The following is a 16,942-nucleotide window of genomic DNA, read 5'->3' on the forward strand; positions in this document are numbered from 1 at the left end:
GCTCCTGGCTTCCAACTGGTCCTGGCTCAGCCGTATGCCTATCTGGGGAGTGAATCTGTAGAAAGGAGACTCTCTCTCTCTCTCTCTCTCTCTCTCTCTCTTTCTCTCTCCAGATTATGTATGTATGTGTGTGTATCAGTTTTGATTTTTTTATCCGTTTATATATATGTATATATCTGTAATTTTGCCTTTCAAATAAGAATCTTTAAAAAAAAAACATGTATTGTTCTTGTGATTATTCTCATTCAACAGCCACTGTTTTCCTAATTTCTGTCAAGGCCAGTCTTTGATGAGAACCAAATTCTCTGTTGACAGTTTCACAAAGGTTCATGGGAAATGAAAGTAAGTCTGTGAGCAGGTGTTCAGTGCAATGTTAAGATGCTCCTGGGGACCCAGCGCTGTAGCCTAGTAGCTAAATCCTCACCTTGCATGCACTGGGATCCCATATGGGTGCCAGTTCATGTCCTGACTGCTCCACTTCTCTTCCAGCTCCCTACCTGTGGCCTGGGAAAGCAGTTGAGGACAGCCCAAAGCTTTAGGACCCTGCACCCATGTAGGAGACCCAGAGAAGGCTCTTGGCTCCTGGCTTCAGATCAACACAGCTCCAGCCGTTGTTACCACTTGGGGTGCAAACCAGTGGATGGAAGCTCTTTCTCTCTGTGTCTCTTTCTTTCTGTAAATTTGACTTTCCAATTAAAATAAATACATCTTTAAAAAAAATCACATAACAGCCCTGGGATGCCCATGTCCCCAAAGCACCTGAGTTCACCTGACCCTGGTTCTAATGCCAGCTTTCCTGCTCACGCATTCCCTGAATAGCAACAAGGGAGGGTCCAGTACTTGGTACCCTCTGCACATGTGGGAGACTCGGAGAGAATGCTTGCTCTCTGCTTCCAGCCGGCCCAGCCATTACTATTGCAGGCAGTGGGCAGTGACTTGGCAGATGGACAATCTCCGTCTCTCTCTCTCTGTTTTTCAAATGAACGCAAATAAAAAGAACTACAACAAATAATTACATGAAAGTTTATTGGGGTGCAAAGATTTTTGAAACCCATGCATAACTTAAATTTTTTTTTTTTTTTGGAAACGCAGATAGACAGAGAGAAAGATCTTCCATCCACTGGTTCACTCTCCAAGTGGCCGCAATGGCTGGAGCTGAGCCAATCCAAAGCCAGGAGCCAGGAGCTTCTTCCAGGTCTCCCAAGCAGGTTCAAGGTCGTAAGGACTTGAGTCATCACCCACTGCTTTCTCAGTTAATAAACAGGGAGCTGGATAGCAAGTGGAGCAGCTGGGATATAAACCAGCGTCCATATGGGATCCTGGTGGATGCAAGATGAGGATTTAGCCAGGCTGTCAGACTAGGCCCCATGTGTAGCTTTCTGTAATACACGTTTTCCATGAACTTTTTGGAGATATTTAATTTGCACAGATTGTTTTGCATAAGAAACAAACTCTTTTTGAAAATTGTTTATTTTTACTTGAAAATTTTTGTGCAGAGAGAAAGCTCTTATATTCTGTAGTTCACTCCCCAAATGGCTGTAACAGCTTAAACTGGGTTGATCTAAAGCTGGGAGCCAGGAACTTCTTCCAGGTGTCCCATGTGGGTAAAGGAGCCCAAGGGATTGGGCCGTCCTCCACTGCTTTCCCAGGCCAGAAGCAGAGAGCTTGATCAGAAGTAGAGCAGCTGGGACTAAAATTGGCACTCCTATGGAGTGCTGGCACCACAGGGCAGAGGATTATTAGCCTATTAAGCCACCGCACTGGCCCTAAACAAACTCCTCTTTTAAGTCTGTTTTCCACCAATGTTTTGAAACCCCACTGTATTTGCTTACCTTTTGGAAGTGTTTTTTGTAGACTGGAGGCTGGCCAAGGTCTTTGTAAGCCTTGCTTTCTCTTCCCCCATCACATCCAGCCAGTGGTAGGCACTGCAGGACAGAGTGGCGAGTGGCCATGGCCTTGGGAGATGTCATGTAAGGTACACGAGGATGTGCCCGGAGGCCTTTCCTACACGCAGGTGGCAGAAGATACTTGACCCTGCAAGGGCATGAGTTTGAGTGATGTAACACATCCAAGCCCAAAGCAAGAGATTCCCCGACGCGACTTCCTCCCAGCTGGATCCCCACATGTCTATGGCCACTCAAGCATCACCCAAGGAGGGGCCGGCAGGGTGGAGAGGGCCTTGACCACTTGGGGCTAAGCTGTCTGACTTTCCCATTCTTTACACGTGTCTGGCCACGGAAATATGCTACTATGTGCTTCTTCCAATCTTGATGGGAAAGGAGTACAGGGGCTTGAACTTCACCAGTTTTACAACAAATGTCAAGGGCTTCAAGAGGTCCCAGGATCGAGACCTGCATCGTGGAACAGTGGGTTAAGTCACTGCCTACATCCTGTATGAGTGTCGGTTCCACTTCCAGCTTCTGCTGTGGCCATTTGAGGAGTGAGCCAGCAAATGGAAGATGTCTCTCTCCGTCTGTCTCACTAACTAAATGAATATTGGCTGGTAGGGTCAGGGGAGGGAAGACAAGTTCAAGGAAGAATGGGCCTGTGGGTATATTTTGGTGCAGAACAGAATGAAGTGCAGTTTTCTCATAATACGCACCTCCCCGTGCAGTTTTGAAGGCTCCCCCATCCCACCCCATGTTCCCTAGACTCCGACCAGGATCAGGTGGGTAGGTAGAGCGGGTGACCTGGTCACAGAGTACCCGGCCTGGAGGTATGAGCCAGGTTCCACACCCAGCCCCGGGATCCCTGTCCCTGCTGAGCCTTGGGGACCCCCTGCAAAACACAGGTGACCATATGGCTCTCCAAGATCGCGCCACAGGGATGGGCAGAGGACTGGTGATTGCAGCAGGTCACTGCCAGCAGTGCATGAAATTCGCAGGTTGCTGGGCAAGCCCAGATCTGCCTCTTTAAGGCAGAGGGTGTGCTCTGGTCCCTGGCAGCAGGGGCTGAAGCCAGCCAGGGTAATCCTGCCCAGGCCACCCCCTCATCCCTCTGCTGTCAGGCGGAGATTAGAGGAGAGGCCACTGGATTAAAGAGTCCATTTGGTCACTTCCTCTCCTGCTGCAGGACAGCTGGAACCCTTCCCCTACCAGGCCCAGGCTGGAAGGCACGGGACCCCCAGCCAGCACTCAGGAGGTGGGAAGGTTTGCGATCCCCAACGACCTGGATACTGGACAACAGAGTGTGTGATCTCCGGGGTGCCCGGGCCTCGCCCGACCAGATCCCTGCAGCAGCAGCAGCATGCCTGGACTCCCTTCCCCCATGCTCTGCGGTGGTTGCTGCCGGGGGCAGCCAGGGCCTAGAACCTTCCTGCAGAAGACAGCCATCGCTCTGTGGCTGCTGTTGTCTGGCGCAGCCCTGCGCCCCACGCGGGGGCAGACCAGCATTCCTCTGGAGACGTAAGTATCAGGTTCACGCTTCCCTCTTCTCCCTTCCCTTCTCTTCCCTTCCCTTCCCTTCCCTTCCCTTCCCTTCCCTTCCCTTCCCTTCCCTTCCCTTCCCTTCCCTTCCCTTCCCTTCCCCAAGGCTCTGTGTTTTGGGAGCCCCACGTGCCCAACACCCAGGAGCCCCTAGGCAGAGCTGTGCAGTGGCCCTAGGCAGGTGAGCACCCTCAAAGGTCACCTTTTCCAGGATCACTGTCGCCATCACCCTGGCTGGCTCCTCAAGTGCCTTGCCACACACAGGGAGAAGAATTCTTCCTGCTAGCACAGAGACTGGAATAAAACTTCCAGTGAGACAACAAACACACACACACACACAGGTGAGCACACTGTGTGAGGGCCAAGAGCAGGGGCAGGAGGGCAGTGGCTGTTTACAGGGCCAGATCGCAGGGAAAGGAGATACCTCCCTGGGCAGGGCCGTCCACCTCCCAAACAGATGGGTAGTATTACAGCATGGGCAGGGAGCTCCCAGATTCCTACAACCCTCATCTCCCCAGCTACCTATTTTATCCCATTTCAATTTGGCCTCCCTGAGGATCAAGCAGTTGTGTTATTTATTGTATTTGAAAGGCAAAGTGACACAGAGGAAAAGAAAGGGCCATTCAGAAGCCAGGAGCCAGGATCTTTATCTGGGTCTCCCGTGTGGGTGCAGGGGCCCAAGCACTTAAACCATGCTCTGCTGCTTTCCCAGGCACATTGGCAGGGAGTTGAATAGAAAGTGGAGCAGCCGGAACTTGTAGTAGTGTTCACATGGAATGCTGACACTACAGGCAACAGTTTAGAACTGCTTGACCAGCAAAGCCACGGCTTGCCCATGCCCTGCGACCCGCCCCCCTCCCACTGCCTAGAAACGCCAAGGTGGTCTCTAACCATGGCAAGGCAGCTCCAGGGCTGGGCAGAGCCAGTAAGGGCAGCTAGGGTCCTGCTCTTGGGACAGGGACCCTGCACAGATCTCCGTTGGCTGTAGACACCTGCACAGCAGTAGAAAATCAACACTCAACTCCAGCCATGCTCTGCAGTCTGGGGCATCCACCGTAGTCCGGCCGTTGGCTCAGCTCTCCTGGCTCTGTACACAGCCTTCTCTCTTTCCTGCCTCCCCCTTCTCTAGGCTGAGCCACTCACTCACTCCCTCTCACTCGGCCCTCCACCACCTGCCCGGGCTGTGTCCCAAACTGGCTCTCCGTGAGCTCTCCAAAGCCCACTTTGAGATTCCCGACCTCCTCTCCCAGGAGCCTGTGGCTTGGCATCCCAGGGTCGCCCCGCCCCTCCCAACTTCCTTTGAGTATTTGGGTTCTCCATCTGTCTTCAAGTGTTGCTTTTCGTGCGTCTCTGAAATGGCTGGTATGCCCAAGTGTGGCTTGAACTTGAAGCTCACTCGTAGATCTTCTCCCACGATGGTCTCCTGGACAGCATCTGCCCCTAGATCTTCAATTCCTAACCCTTGTGGGAGCGACTGCTAGCCCCTGCATGCACCTGCTAGACTCGCACGCCTCATGCCTGTGAACATGCTTTCCTGAGCATCAAGAGAAATTTCAAGGATGTGTCTTTCAAGATTCGGTGCCATTGGTGCCTTCTAGATTTGTGCGGTGCACAACCTGTCTGAGGACACGCTGTAGCCTTACAAGAGGAAACTCATGTTCGGAACAGCCTAAACTGCACTCATGATCGTCCACCTGCCCAACCTACCCCTCTGACCTTCTTGTGATTTCTCAGCTTTATTGAACGCCACCACCGGCTCAACAACCCGAGCTGGAGAGCGGAATGTCCTCTTCCACTCCAAGCTTTTCTGTGCAAGCTATCTAGAAATCTGTTTCCAATTACCTTAACAAACAGAACTGAAATTCTCCCTCCCTCCTTCCACAAGCCTTCCCTCACCACCCTTACCCTGCTCAAACCCCGCTGCCACCCCTTCTAGCAGCCCTGTGTGTGCCATCAGCGCAGCGAGGATGTCCCTCCAATCCATGGGTTTTTGGGGTGAGGCTGGGGTGTAGCTCCAGGCTAACACAGAACAGAACAGGGTCCCAGTACACACTGGGTGTGCAACCGAGCAGATCCTGAACTTGACCTGATCATGCAAACATTGCTTTTGCTCCAAACAGAAAGCTTCAGACGTGGTCCCATGGGCCTGCCCCACTCCCCAACACTGGAACCTCCTCCCCAGGACAGGGTCTCTTTGCATGGCTGGAGGGTGAACCAGAGGCTGCCAAGTCCTGCTTTCCCTAGCCCCAGCTGAAGCAGCCCAGGGCCACCATGCCACTTCTTGCCTCCTGCTGTCTCTGTGGCTACCTGGACCTGAGTGAGGGACCCTGGAGTGAAGGGGTCATTGAAAAGCCACTGCCCCGCCTGGGCAATTCCTGGGTCACCCTAGGGGGCTTGGGATCAGGCCTGGGCCTGAGCTCCTGAGCTGCTGCCCACACCACTTTGCGGGGAGATACTGGAGTTCACGGTGAGCCTCCCTGGCCCCTGGGTCTCCTGCTCTCGCCAAAGCTGCAGGTCTAGGGACATGCGCTCCTTGAGTGGGTACATGTTGGTGTGTCTGTTCATGTGTGTGCAAACGTGTGTTCCACAAGCCCAAGGAAATGCAGATTATGAAGAACTGTGCCCAACTTCAGAATGCTCTGCCCCATGATAAGTCGAATGGTTTACCCCATTTTCCTGCACACTTTCTGGCATATGCCTGCGTATATGTGAATTTCTGTATGCGTTGTGTGTATGCCTCTGTGTATCTGTGTACATGTGAATCAGTATGTGTATATGTGTGTAGAAATCTGGTGTGTATGCGTGTCTGTGTATGTGTGTCTGTCCCCTTGTCTACGTGTGTGTTTGTACACGTGTGGTCACATGTGTGCTTTCCTCATCCGGCAGAGTGAAGCTGTGGGCAGATACCTTTGGCCAGGACCTATATAACATGGTGACCAAATACTCAGGCTCCCTTTTGCTGCAGAAGGTCAGTAAGCACCTCCCAAATGGCTCTGTGTGATCCTGGGACAGCCGGCCAGCCAACCAGCTGGCCAGGGAAGCCGAGTTCTCACGGGCAGTACTGGGAGGGGTTTTGGAGAGCATCTAATCCAATGCCCTCATTTTCCACATGGGGAAATAGGCTGAGGGAGGTGGGCTATTTACTCCACTCACAGAGCAAGCCCTGGGGTGGGGTTGAGGGAGCATGATAGGGGTGTGTATTCCAGAGCACTGAATCAGCTTGTCCCACCCCTCACAGCCCCTCCCCGGAAAATAATGCTAAGGTGAATATCCATTCCAAGACGGAGGAGGGTCTTTGTGAACAATACAGGGGTTGGGAGGAAGCAGACCTCATACCTGCTGGGGAAGGGGCAGCAGGCACAGGGCCCAGGGGCTGCTCAGGCGGCAGCAGCAGGTGGGCAAGCCTGCTGCACAGCAGGACGCCAGGCTCCTCCCCTTTGTGTATTCACTGCAGGCAGCGGCTGGCCTGTCCCCTTTCCTCCAGACTTGGTAACTCCCAGAGCCATTTCACCTGCAGACTTCCACAGCTTAGAGGTTCTGCCTGCCTGCCAGGGGCCACACTGCAGCCCCTCCCCTTCTCCCAGGCGCCTCCCATCCTCAGAGCCCAAGGCTTGCCCCAGCAGTGTCAGCTAAGGCCCCACTTCGCACGCACAGGGCGCACCTGCATTGCTAAGCACTGGCCCCTCTGGCTTGCTCATGGGCGCCCTCCAAGCCCTGGGCAGGAAGACAGAGGCACAACCACATGGCTGTTTGCAGTGAGCATACTCTCCTCTAAAGTCTATGCCTTCTAGAGAGTTCTCTAACACCATGTAGCAGTTACAACTTACAAATAAGCATGTGCCTCAGGTGGCAGAGCTGGGTCAGTAACACATTCATGATACACACACTCAGAGAGTTGGCGCCTCCTGGGCACACAGAGAATAATCTTGAATCCAGTTCTCCAGGCTCTCCCAGGCCACTGACAGCTGAGCAGGCAGTTACCTGGCATATCTGGAACTAGGGTCCAGAGGGGAAGAGTTGAGGTCAATGTGGATGTGTACAGAGCTCAGGGAGGTAGCATCGCTTTGCACAAAGCACATGGCTATGGAAGCCTGGGACATCTGGCCCTGCCAAGTACCCCCTTTACTGGCACTGACTTAGGTCAAGTTCCTTGACTTCCCTAAGCCTCAGTTTGCTTCCTTGTTGCGATGTTAACATCTCAACCCTGGGAAAGACCTGCTGTTTTTCCTGTGACGGTGATGTGAGGAGAGGGCTAGTTCTGACAAAGTTTCGCATGTGGGAACACATAGTCACAGAGACTATGGGAACAGGAACAACTTGGTCCAATTTGACGAATGCCTCCCGCCCGGTCTCCCCCATTTTGCACTGGGCAGAAGTACAAGGACGTGGAGCCCAGCCTGAAGATTGAGGAAGTGGATGGCTTGGAGCTGGTGAGGAAGTTCTCAGAGGACATGGAGAACATGCTGAGACGCAAGGTCGAGGCTGTCAAGGTGCTCTGGCCAGCCGTCCTCTCCTGCCCTCCCTGCTCCCCAGGGCGTGCCCTGGCCTTACAGATCCTGCAGGGATCATGCTGGTCTTGGGTGGCCCAATTCCTGGCTGGGTGGAGACGGGGCTGTGTATACACCACCCTGGTTAGGCTTATCTTAACCAGGTTCCCATCTGGGAGGGGTGGCAACTGTGGGCCTGGTGGGCAACCAGGGACTCACCTGAGCGCAAAGTGCCCTAGCACTTGATTCCAGGTGGCCCTTGGAGCACTTAGGAGCCACGAAGGTTGGATCCTTTAAGGCGGAAGTGGCAAGGAGGAGGGAGAATGGGGGAACCGGGAGGAGGGGTGGAGGGGACATGCGTTCCCGATGCATCCCTGGAGTGGCATTGCTGGCTCACGGGGTGACATCATGTTGGACTTTCTGAGGATCCCTGACCCGTTCTATCTCCCGCCACGTCCCCATCTCTCAGAATCTGGTGGAGGCTGCCGAGGAGGCTGACCTGAACCACGAGTTCAATGCATCTCTGGTGGTGAGTCCCGCTCTTGCCATGGGTGCTACAAGGCTTCTGCGACCGCTCACTCAACTCTCGCTGAGGACGAGATGCCCAAGGAACACTCGCTCTCTAAGGAGAAGAGCAGGGTTATGGGGGCCCAAGGGTCTGGAGGGGCTCAGGCCAAGGCGGAGTGGCATCCTGTTGGCTGGGATCTGGTGCGAGGCAGCATAGGGCATATCACGGCAAGAGATGCCCTCCAGAAAGCACAGGCTTCCATTGCACGGGTCACTCCAACAGCCTCACCCAATCCGATCCGTCCCCAGAAGCCCCAGGAGCTCAGTGCCACTAGCAGAAACCTTTAACGCATGGGACTTGGGGGACGCCCACCATGACATCCGAACTCTAGCATTACGGGGCGATGGCAGGGGAGGAGGGGGTGCAGGTATATCACAGTCACTGCCCACCCTGAGCCACTGCAGTACCTGGCATATCACAGGTCCATGCTATCTCAGGGCATTGTGGGGTAACAGAACAGAGGAGGGGAGGGACCCAGAAACCCAGCAGAAGGGGCCTCCAGTGGAGAGGGGCTGGGTGGACCACACATGCAGGAGAAGAGAAGACACAGAGATGGGAGACTGGCACCGAGTTGGGCAAAACACTTGCACTCTCCAGTACCGTGTGTGAGGTAGAGAGAACCACCTGCTGCTCCTCCAAGCAGTGCCTATAGTACCCCATGTCCCACTGTGGCTGAGGCCCCAGGACTGAGGCCCCTCAGACAGCCCTCTGGGGACCCAGGGGCCTGCCAGCCTGCAGGAAGAGGTTAATGAGAAGAGACCATCTTATCTTGGCACCCCGTACCCTCCAAGTCCCACTCGGAACCCAGCAGAGAAGAAACAGGATCATTGACAAGAGAGGCCCATCTGATAAACCAGCTGCCCCAGTCACCAGACTGTGTCCTGTCCCCAAGTCACCCCGTTGTCTGAATCCCCCAGTCCACAGCTGATGTGGACACTGCCCTGTGGGCCCTGGACCCTGACCTCGCTCTCTCTCTCTCTCTCTCTCTCTCTCTCTGGCTGTCCCTGTGGGCACCTTGCTGGGCTCCTACAGTTTGACTACTATAACTCAGTCCTGGTTAACGAGAAAGATGAGAAGGGTAACTACGTGGAACTGGGTGCCGAGCTGGTCCTCGAGCCCAATGCACACTTCAGCAACCTGAGGGTGAACACCTCCATCAGCAGTGTGCAGCTGCCCACCAATGTGTACAACAAAGGTGGGTACCCCAGCCGGGCAGAGTGGGGCTGAACGCTGGTCAGTGATGGCCAGGTGGTGGAAGGTGGTGAGGTTTTCATCTTTGTAATGCTTGACCGAGGATGGAGAACTGATTCTATCCTGGCCCCAGCCAGCTGGGTGAGAGGCTGTGCGTGTGGCTGTCTGAGTGAAATGTGACAGATCACACTGCAAGGTATGCATGTGTGTGTGAGAGTGTAAGTACGCATGAGTGTGTGAGTGTATGTTTGTGAGTGTGTGTCTGAGAGCATGCATGAGTGTGAGTGTGTGTGTGTGTCTGAGAGTGTGCATGTGTGAATATGGAAGCATGCAAGTTGTAGCTCAATGATGTGGATGTATGCGTGAAGATGTGTGTGTGTGTGTGTGAATGTGTCGATGTGTGTCTGTGTGAGGGTGTACTGTGAGGGTAAGTGTGTGTGTGTAAGCATGTATGTGTGAGAGCGTGTGTGTGTGTGCAGGCTGAGCATGTGAAGGTTTGATCACAGTTGCTGCTGACTCAGTTTCCCCTACTGCAGTTCCTTCTAGCACCTTATCTTTCAGACCCAGATATTCTAAATGGAGTCTACATGTCTGAAGCCTTGAACCCCGTTTTTGTGGAGAATTTCCAGAGAGACCCTACCTTAACCTGGCAATATTTTGGCAGCTCTACTGGGTTCTTCAGGATCTATCCAGGTAGGCACATTCGCAGCATGTCCGTGACCCCATGCGTCCCCTCGGGGGAATGTGGCAAGCGGGCATGGAAGATGGCTTCCATCACTCAGTCCTTCGGTGACACCAGCCTCCCAGCCAAAGGAAGCTCCAGCCTGACCGTCCTCACCACTGGCTTGAGTGAAGGATGGATGAATGCCTTGAGTAGCACACTGCTTAGCCAACAGATGCCCATACTGAGCTCCTAGGACGGCAGGGTGGAAGAAGCCACGGTGAACAAGGCAATGCTTTGAATTCAGAAACTTACATCCAGGTTGAAAAAGTGGGGCAGCCTCACAGAACATGGTCCACTGCTAGGCAGGAGAGGTCTCTAGCCGCTGTGGGTCCAGGGGCTAGCCTGACAGGTAGAATAGAGAAAACTCTCATCCACCAATGAGAACAGAGAACGCAAACATTCACCCCAAAGTTTACCATTCTGCCACACTTTACTCCACCTGCGCCTGTCACATCTGGCCAGCTTTATATCTTAGCGCATTGTCCAGAAGGACTTCAAGTGGCACCCCCTCCTTGCTAAGACAAGGTGCAGGGGGATCTCAGAGTTCACATTGTCCCCGTGGCTGACACACGCTGCTCCAGAAAGACACAGTCACCCTTAGGTTCCACTTCCGCTCTCTGCAGCCCGGATGGGTAAGGCAGAGCCTCCCCCAAGCCACAGCCTGAAGGTAGCCCCCTGGAAAAGCCCCCTCATGTCTTCTCCAGGGCGGGAATCCTAAAAATATAAGGAGACTTTCAAATGGGCAAGAATATGTGCATTATACAAAAACTCGGTGTGGTTCTCCAATTTTTTGATACCAACATAAATTAATATACTGCATTTCCAGGCCACAGGCAGGGAGCTGGATGGGAAGTAGGGCCGCCAGGATTAGAACTGGTGCCCATATGTGGTCCTGGCGCATTCAAGGCAAGGACTTTAACTGCTACGCTATCGCACTGGGCCCCCTCTCCTCTTTTAAAAGATTTATTTTGGTAGCCTAGCAGTTAAAGTCCTCATCTTGCACCCTCTTCTGGTCTGTAGAGTTTCCTGTGAGAGATCTCCTATGAGTGTGATCGCCATTTCTTTATATGTCAATTGCTTTTTTTTTTCATTGATGCTTCGCTGACTCACAGATCATGCAGTAACATCATTTTCTTCAAGAAGGTTCTTGATTTTCATTTTCATTTCTTCAGTGACATTCGGTAGCATGTTCGTTAACTTCATGGAGTTTTTAATTTCTTTTTTTCTTCCTGTTGCTGATTTTGTTTTGTGACTTTTCATTTAAGGGGATGTACAGTAACTGTGTAATGGAGACTATCATATCCAGTGGCATGTTATTTAACTCCAGGGAGTTGTAAATTTCTATTTTTCTTTCTGTTGTTGATTTGTATTGCGGCTTTTCATTTAAGGGATCTATAGGAACGGTGTAAAGGAGACTGTCATATCCAGATGTGAGGATACAATGCAGTGTGCGTCTCTACTTCCAGATCAAAGATGGACTCCCAATGAAACTGTTAAATAGATCTTGACAGTAGGATGCTGGACTCTCTGCCATTGTCCATGCCTACCATGTTAGACATCTGACTGTTTATTAAAAAATGATACTATAGTAATAATATAAGGGAACTCAGTAGGGGGAGAGAATTTAGGCTGGGGATAAGGGAAAGTCCCAGGGCCTATGGAACTGTATCATAAAATGATAATAATAATTTTGAAAAGTAAAAAAATGATTTATTTTATGTATTTGAAAGGCAGAATGACAGACGGAGAGAAGAGAGAATCATGCATTGGTTCACTGCCCAGATGGCCACAAGGGCCAGGATGGAGCGAGGCCCAAGGACTTGAAGCATTTTTCATTCCTTCCTCAGAGGCATTGTTAGAAAGCTGGACTAGAAGTATACCCAGAAGGACTCAAACTCTCACTCACATGGGATGCCAGCATCGCAGATGGTGCCTTCAACTCACTGTACCATGCCAGCCCCTTTGCCATACCTCTTGAAAATAGTAACTATATAAGAGCTATAACACACACTATTTTTAATACATATGTAATATATATTACAAGCGCTTGCATTTTATCCAAGTTAGCAGTCTGTTACACCACTTGGCAAGTTAAGTGCACTTGTGAGTGCTCCAAGTATTGTTGTATCATCTTTTTAGTTTGTGCTCATCCAAATATTACTGTTTTTTTCTCTTTTAAAAATGTTTATTTATTTTTGTTGGAAAGTCTGATATACAGAGAGGAGGAGAGACAGAACAATCTTCCATCTGCTGATTCACTCCCCAAGTGGCCATAATGGCCAGAGCTGAGCCGATCTGAAACCAGGAGCCACAAGCCTCTTCCAGGTCTTCCACAAGGGTCCCAAGGCTTTGGGCCATCCTCGACTGCTTTCCCAGGCCACAGTAGGGAGCTGGATGGGAAGTGGGGCCTCCAGGATTATAGCCAGAGCCCATATAGGATCCTGGCACAAGCAAGGCAAGGACTTTAACCACTAGGCTACAATGCCAGCCCCTTTTTTGTCTTCTTAAATGAAAGATCTTTTGCAATCAAATGTATCTTTCCCCATTATTTCTCATTTCTATTCTATCAGTTGGAGCCTTAAGCCTCTATTTTTATTCTTTCAGTAATTATTCATTTCATCTTACCAGACATAAATAACACATCAAAATGTTAAAATGAAAGAATTTCTATTCTCCTCACATTCACAAAAGAGTTTCCAGACCTTTCTCCTTCCCCCGGCCTGACGTCCATCCTGTGGCCATCTCGTAGTTCAGATTCTTTGCCCTGTGAACCCGGCGCCCTCACTGGTCTTTCTACACAAACATGGCATGATGGCTGCGGCCTTCTTTGCTCCCCGTTCCTTCATGAAACCCACACTGCCTTTCCCAGGCCATTTTTAATCCTCCAGACATTTCTTTACAAGGGCTTTGGGTGATAAACTGCCTCTGTGAGCATGTATCTACACATGTTTTGTCTAATCCTCCCTCTGGAGCGATAGCTTTCGCTGTTCCCTTCTCTCCACACCTGACAATTGCTTTCCCACTGTCTCCCGGCTTCCTCTGCTGTTGAGAAATTCTAGCTGCTGCTTCTCTCTGGGGGGGGTCTCATTCTTTCATTAGATGCTGTGTCTACGTGCAGGTGTCGGTTTCTGCATCCGACTTGGGCTGCACTGCACTTGCTGCCTCTGTGTCGGGTTTACCAGTCACAGAAACGTTTGCCTACGTGGTCTCTTTGATCATTGCCTCTCCTTTCCCTCTCTTCTCTTTCTGTGTTTGCAGTAAGAGATATATTAAGCCTTAACAGGAGTCTAGATAAATCACATCTGAATTTCTTACCTCCTTTACTACCAATTTAATTGATTTTTTTTTCAGACTGGAGATATTTTTAAAATTCACTTTTACTTATTTGAAAGGTAGAGAGAGAATGAGAGATCTTCTACCTGCTGGCTTACCCCCTAAATGGCCACAATAGCTAGGACTGGTCAAGGCTGAAGCCAAGGACCTTAGGACTCCATCTGGGTCCCCCATGCAGGTGGCAGGGACCCAAGCCAGTGTCACAGGCAAGCAGCTTAACTTACTTTCACCACAATACTGGCTCCATCACTTTAAAAACATGTAGGCTGTGTTTTCGTTCCCAGTCGCTTCTTGCCATACGTTCTTCTTCATGTGGTGGGTGCCTTGAAGCGCTCCTGTCTCTGGCGACTTCAGGTCTGGGATTCCTGGGTGGAGCTGACTGCTGGCTCTTGCACCTCACCCGTGGGCACCTGCTGCGTTTCTGCAGTCTTCGCTTGTGAAGCTGCTTTGTAATCTGAGGGCATGCATAGTCCTGATTTGAGAATCCGCAGATTCACCTGTTTCTCCTTGGATTTGAGGGTACCCTACAGCCACAACCACCAAAGCCTTTGGCTAAGGTTTTGAATAAGAGTCAAGGAACTCAAACTCGGCCTCTTTTCTCCATGGTTGTTCTAAGGATCAAATTCTCACAGCACTGTTAAGAAGGCGGCTTGGGGACCAGTGCTGTGGGGTAGCATGCTAAGCTCCTACCTGCCTTGCCAACATTCCTTATGGACACCTGTTCATGTCCTGTCTGCTCCACTTTTGATCTGCTCACTGCTTATGGTCTGGGAGAGCAGTGGAGGATGGCTCAAGTCCTTCGGTCCCTGCACCCGAGTGGGAGACCTGAAAGAAACTTCTGGTCCCAATTTTGAATTGGCTCAGCTCCATTGGGGTCATTTGGGGAGTGAGCCAGCATATGAGATTTCTCTCTATGTCTTTTCTTTTCTCTGTAACTTTGTCTTTCAAATAAAAATAAAATAAACCCTTTTTAAAATGTGGCTTGGGGATTGGTACAATAACATGCAAATCCTCCACTTAAAAGAGCTGGCATCCCATAGGGGTAACAGTTCATATCCCGGTGCTGCACTTCCCATCCAGCTCCCTGCTGTGGCTGGGAAAGCAGTAGAGTATGGCCCAAAGCCTTGGGACCCTGCCCCGTGTGGAAGACCCAGACGAAGCTCCTGGTTCCTGGTTTGGATTGGCTCAGCTCCGGCCATTGCAGCCACTTGGGGACAGAAGATTTTTCAATCTCCTTCTCTGTATTAATCTGCCTTTCCAACAAAAATAAATAAATCTTTGTTTACAAAGTGTGGCTTTAGAGAGAGCCTCTCTTCCCAGGGCTACCGCAGCGGGAGCGGGTTCTAATCAGACTTGTGTAATGCGAACACTTCCACATTCTGGGCTCATTTCCCTTTTTGGCTGTTCCAGCCTCCACCTTTACCTTGAGATTCTGTTCTGTGTTTGGCTTTGAGAGCATGGCCCTAAGTCTGTACCTGAGAGGGCCCGGTGGCATGGCCTAGCAGCTAAAGTCCTCCCTTTCAATGCCCCGGGATCCCATATGGGCGCCGGTTCTAACCCCGGCAGCTCCACTTCCCATCCAGCTCCCTGCTTGTGGCCTGGGAAAGCAGTCGAGGACGACCCAAGGCTTTGGGACACTGCACCCACACAGGAGACCTGGAAGAGGTTCCTGGTTCCTGGCATCGGATTGGCGCGCACCGGCCCGTTGCGGTTCACTTGGGGAGTGAAACATCGGATGGAAGATCTTTCTCTCTGTCTCTCCTCCTCTCTGTATATCCGGCTTTCCAATAATAATAAATCTTTAAAAAAAAAAAAAAAGTCTGTACCTGAGAGACCAGCTGTACCTGCGAGGGTGCCTCCATGTGCAATCCACCTGCTACGGACTGGGAAGCTCCCTGGAGCTTCTGCCCTGACTGATACCATTACCAACTGTTTCTTCCTAGCCAAGACACAACTCATTAGGATTTCACGTTCACCATCATGGAAGTCGGGGCAGCCTTACTGATCTCATACCACAACCAGTTTCTGTTCCCCCCACCCCCAGGTATAAAATGGACACCAGATGAGAATGGAGTCATTGCCTTCGACTGCCGAAACCGTGGCTGGTAAGAGCCCATGGGAGCAAGAGCTCTGGTTCTGGCCTTTCTGTCAGCACCTTCAGGTTTTGCCTGGGTCTCCCCTCCCACCTCCATCCACCCTCACTTGAAGGCTTTGGATGTGTAAACCGAGCCTGCTTCCCCAAGCACTGAGCTGTCTCCAGGTCAGCCCTCTGCTGGGCTAGCCTCTCCCACTATAACCCTTGTCTCGCAGGTTCTGAGAATGGAATCCAGAGGGCCCCCTTCCTGGTCCAAACCAAAACAACTCCAGGACTTAACCTGGCCCCATCAGGTGCCACCCAGATGGCGTTGGCACTATGTTGAGTGGCTGTGACATAGGCGGGATAGTGACCTGGGCTCTGGGTGTTCTTGGATGGAAATGTAAACATGAAATAACTAGATTCTGCACCTCCCACCTGTGGCCTGACAGGTACATCCAGGCTGCCACCTCTCCCAAGGACATAGTGATCTTGGTGGACGTGAGTGGCAGCATGAAGGGGCTCAGGATGACCATTGCCAAGCACACCATTGTCACCATCTTGGACACCTTGGGAGAGAACGACTTTGTCAACATCATCGCGGTGAGCGTGCCTTTCTGTTCCCCACCTCCTCGCTCCAAAAAAGTCTCTCTTCCCCAGCATTCCCTGCTGATCTAGAGTGACTCTTCCTTCTAAAGCTAGGGTGCCCAACTCCCCGAATCCCTGGGACAAGCAGCAAGCAGTCCCTGAAGTTTCTGAATTTCTTTAAAAAAGAAAAAAGCATACATCTGTCCAGTTGAGTTCATGTCTTTGGTCCGTTTCTCAGGGAACTCCAGGAGAGAACACAGGTTGAGGGTCCCTGCCCCGTCCCTTGCGTGTGCTCTTGGCCAACATTTCCTTAGCATGAGCCCTGCTGCTGTGGGCAGGATGATGCCCAGGGTTCTTGCCTTGCAATTGCTCCAGGTTCTTCAACTCCCTGAACTCATCCAACTCCAGACTCTTGCTGGATGGGGAGAGAGGAAAGAAAGGAGGAAACACAAGTGAGAATTCTTTAACATGCACACACAGAGGGCAGGCTGCTTCAGCCCTGCCCAGCACATCAGATTTATTTATTTGTCACTCCCGGAGTGACGGGGAGAG

General features: G+C 51.5%; 1 protein-coding gene across 1 annotated transcript in view; it reads left to right on the forward strand.

Moving 5' to 3' along the window:
* The first annotated feature begins 6,354 nt into the window (after positions 1-6,354).
* Positions 6,355-16,942, forward strand: part of CACNA2D4 (calcium voltage-gated channel auxiliary subunit alpha2delta 4) — a 68,399-nt gene continuing 57,811 nt past the window's right edge. Inside the window, exons 1-7 of the mRNA XM_036497315.2 lie at positions 6,355-6,393; positions 7,799-7,915; positions 8,382-8,441; positions 9,513-9,675; positions 10,233-10,364; positions 15,773-15,833; positions 16,255-16,405. Of these exons, the coding sequence (XP_036353208.2) occupies positions 6,355-6,393; positions 7,799-7,915; positions 8,382-8,441; positions 9,513-9,675; positions 10,233-10,364; positions 15,773-15,833; positions 16,255-16,405 (723 nt within the window). The remainder of the gene's footprint in view (positions 6,394-7,798; positions 7,916-8,381; positions 8,442-9,512; positions 9,676-10,232; positions 10,365-15,772; positions 15,834-16,254; positions 16,406-16,942) is intronic.

Source organism: Ochotona princeps, chromosome 27 (genome assembly GCF_030435755.1).
Source record: "Ochotona princeps isolate mOchPri1 chromosome 27, mOchPri1.hap1, whole genome shotgun sequence".
Classification (NCBI taxonomy): Eukaryota; Metazoa; Chordata; class Mammalia; order Lagomorpha; family Ochotonidae; genus Ochotona; species Ochotona princeps.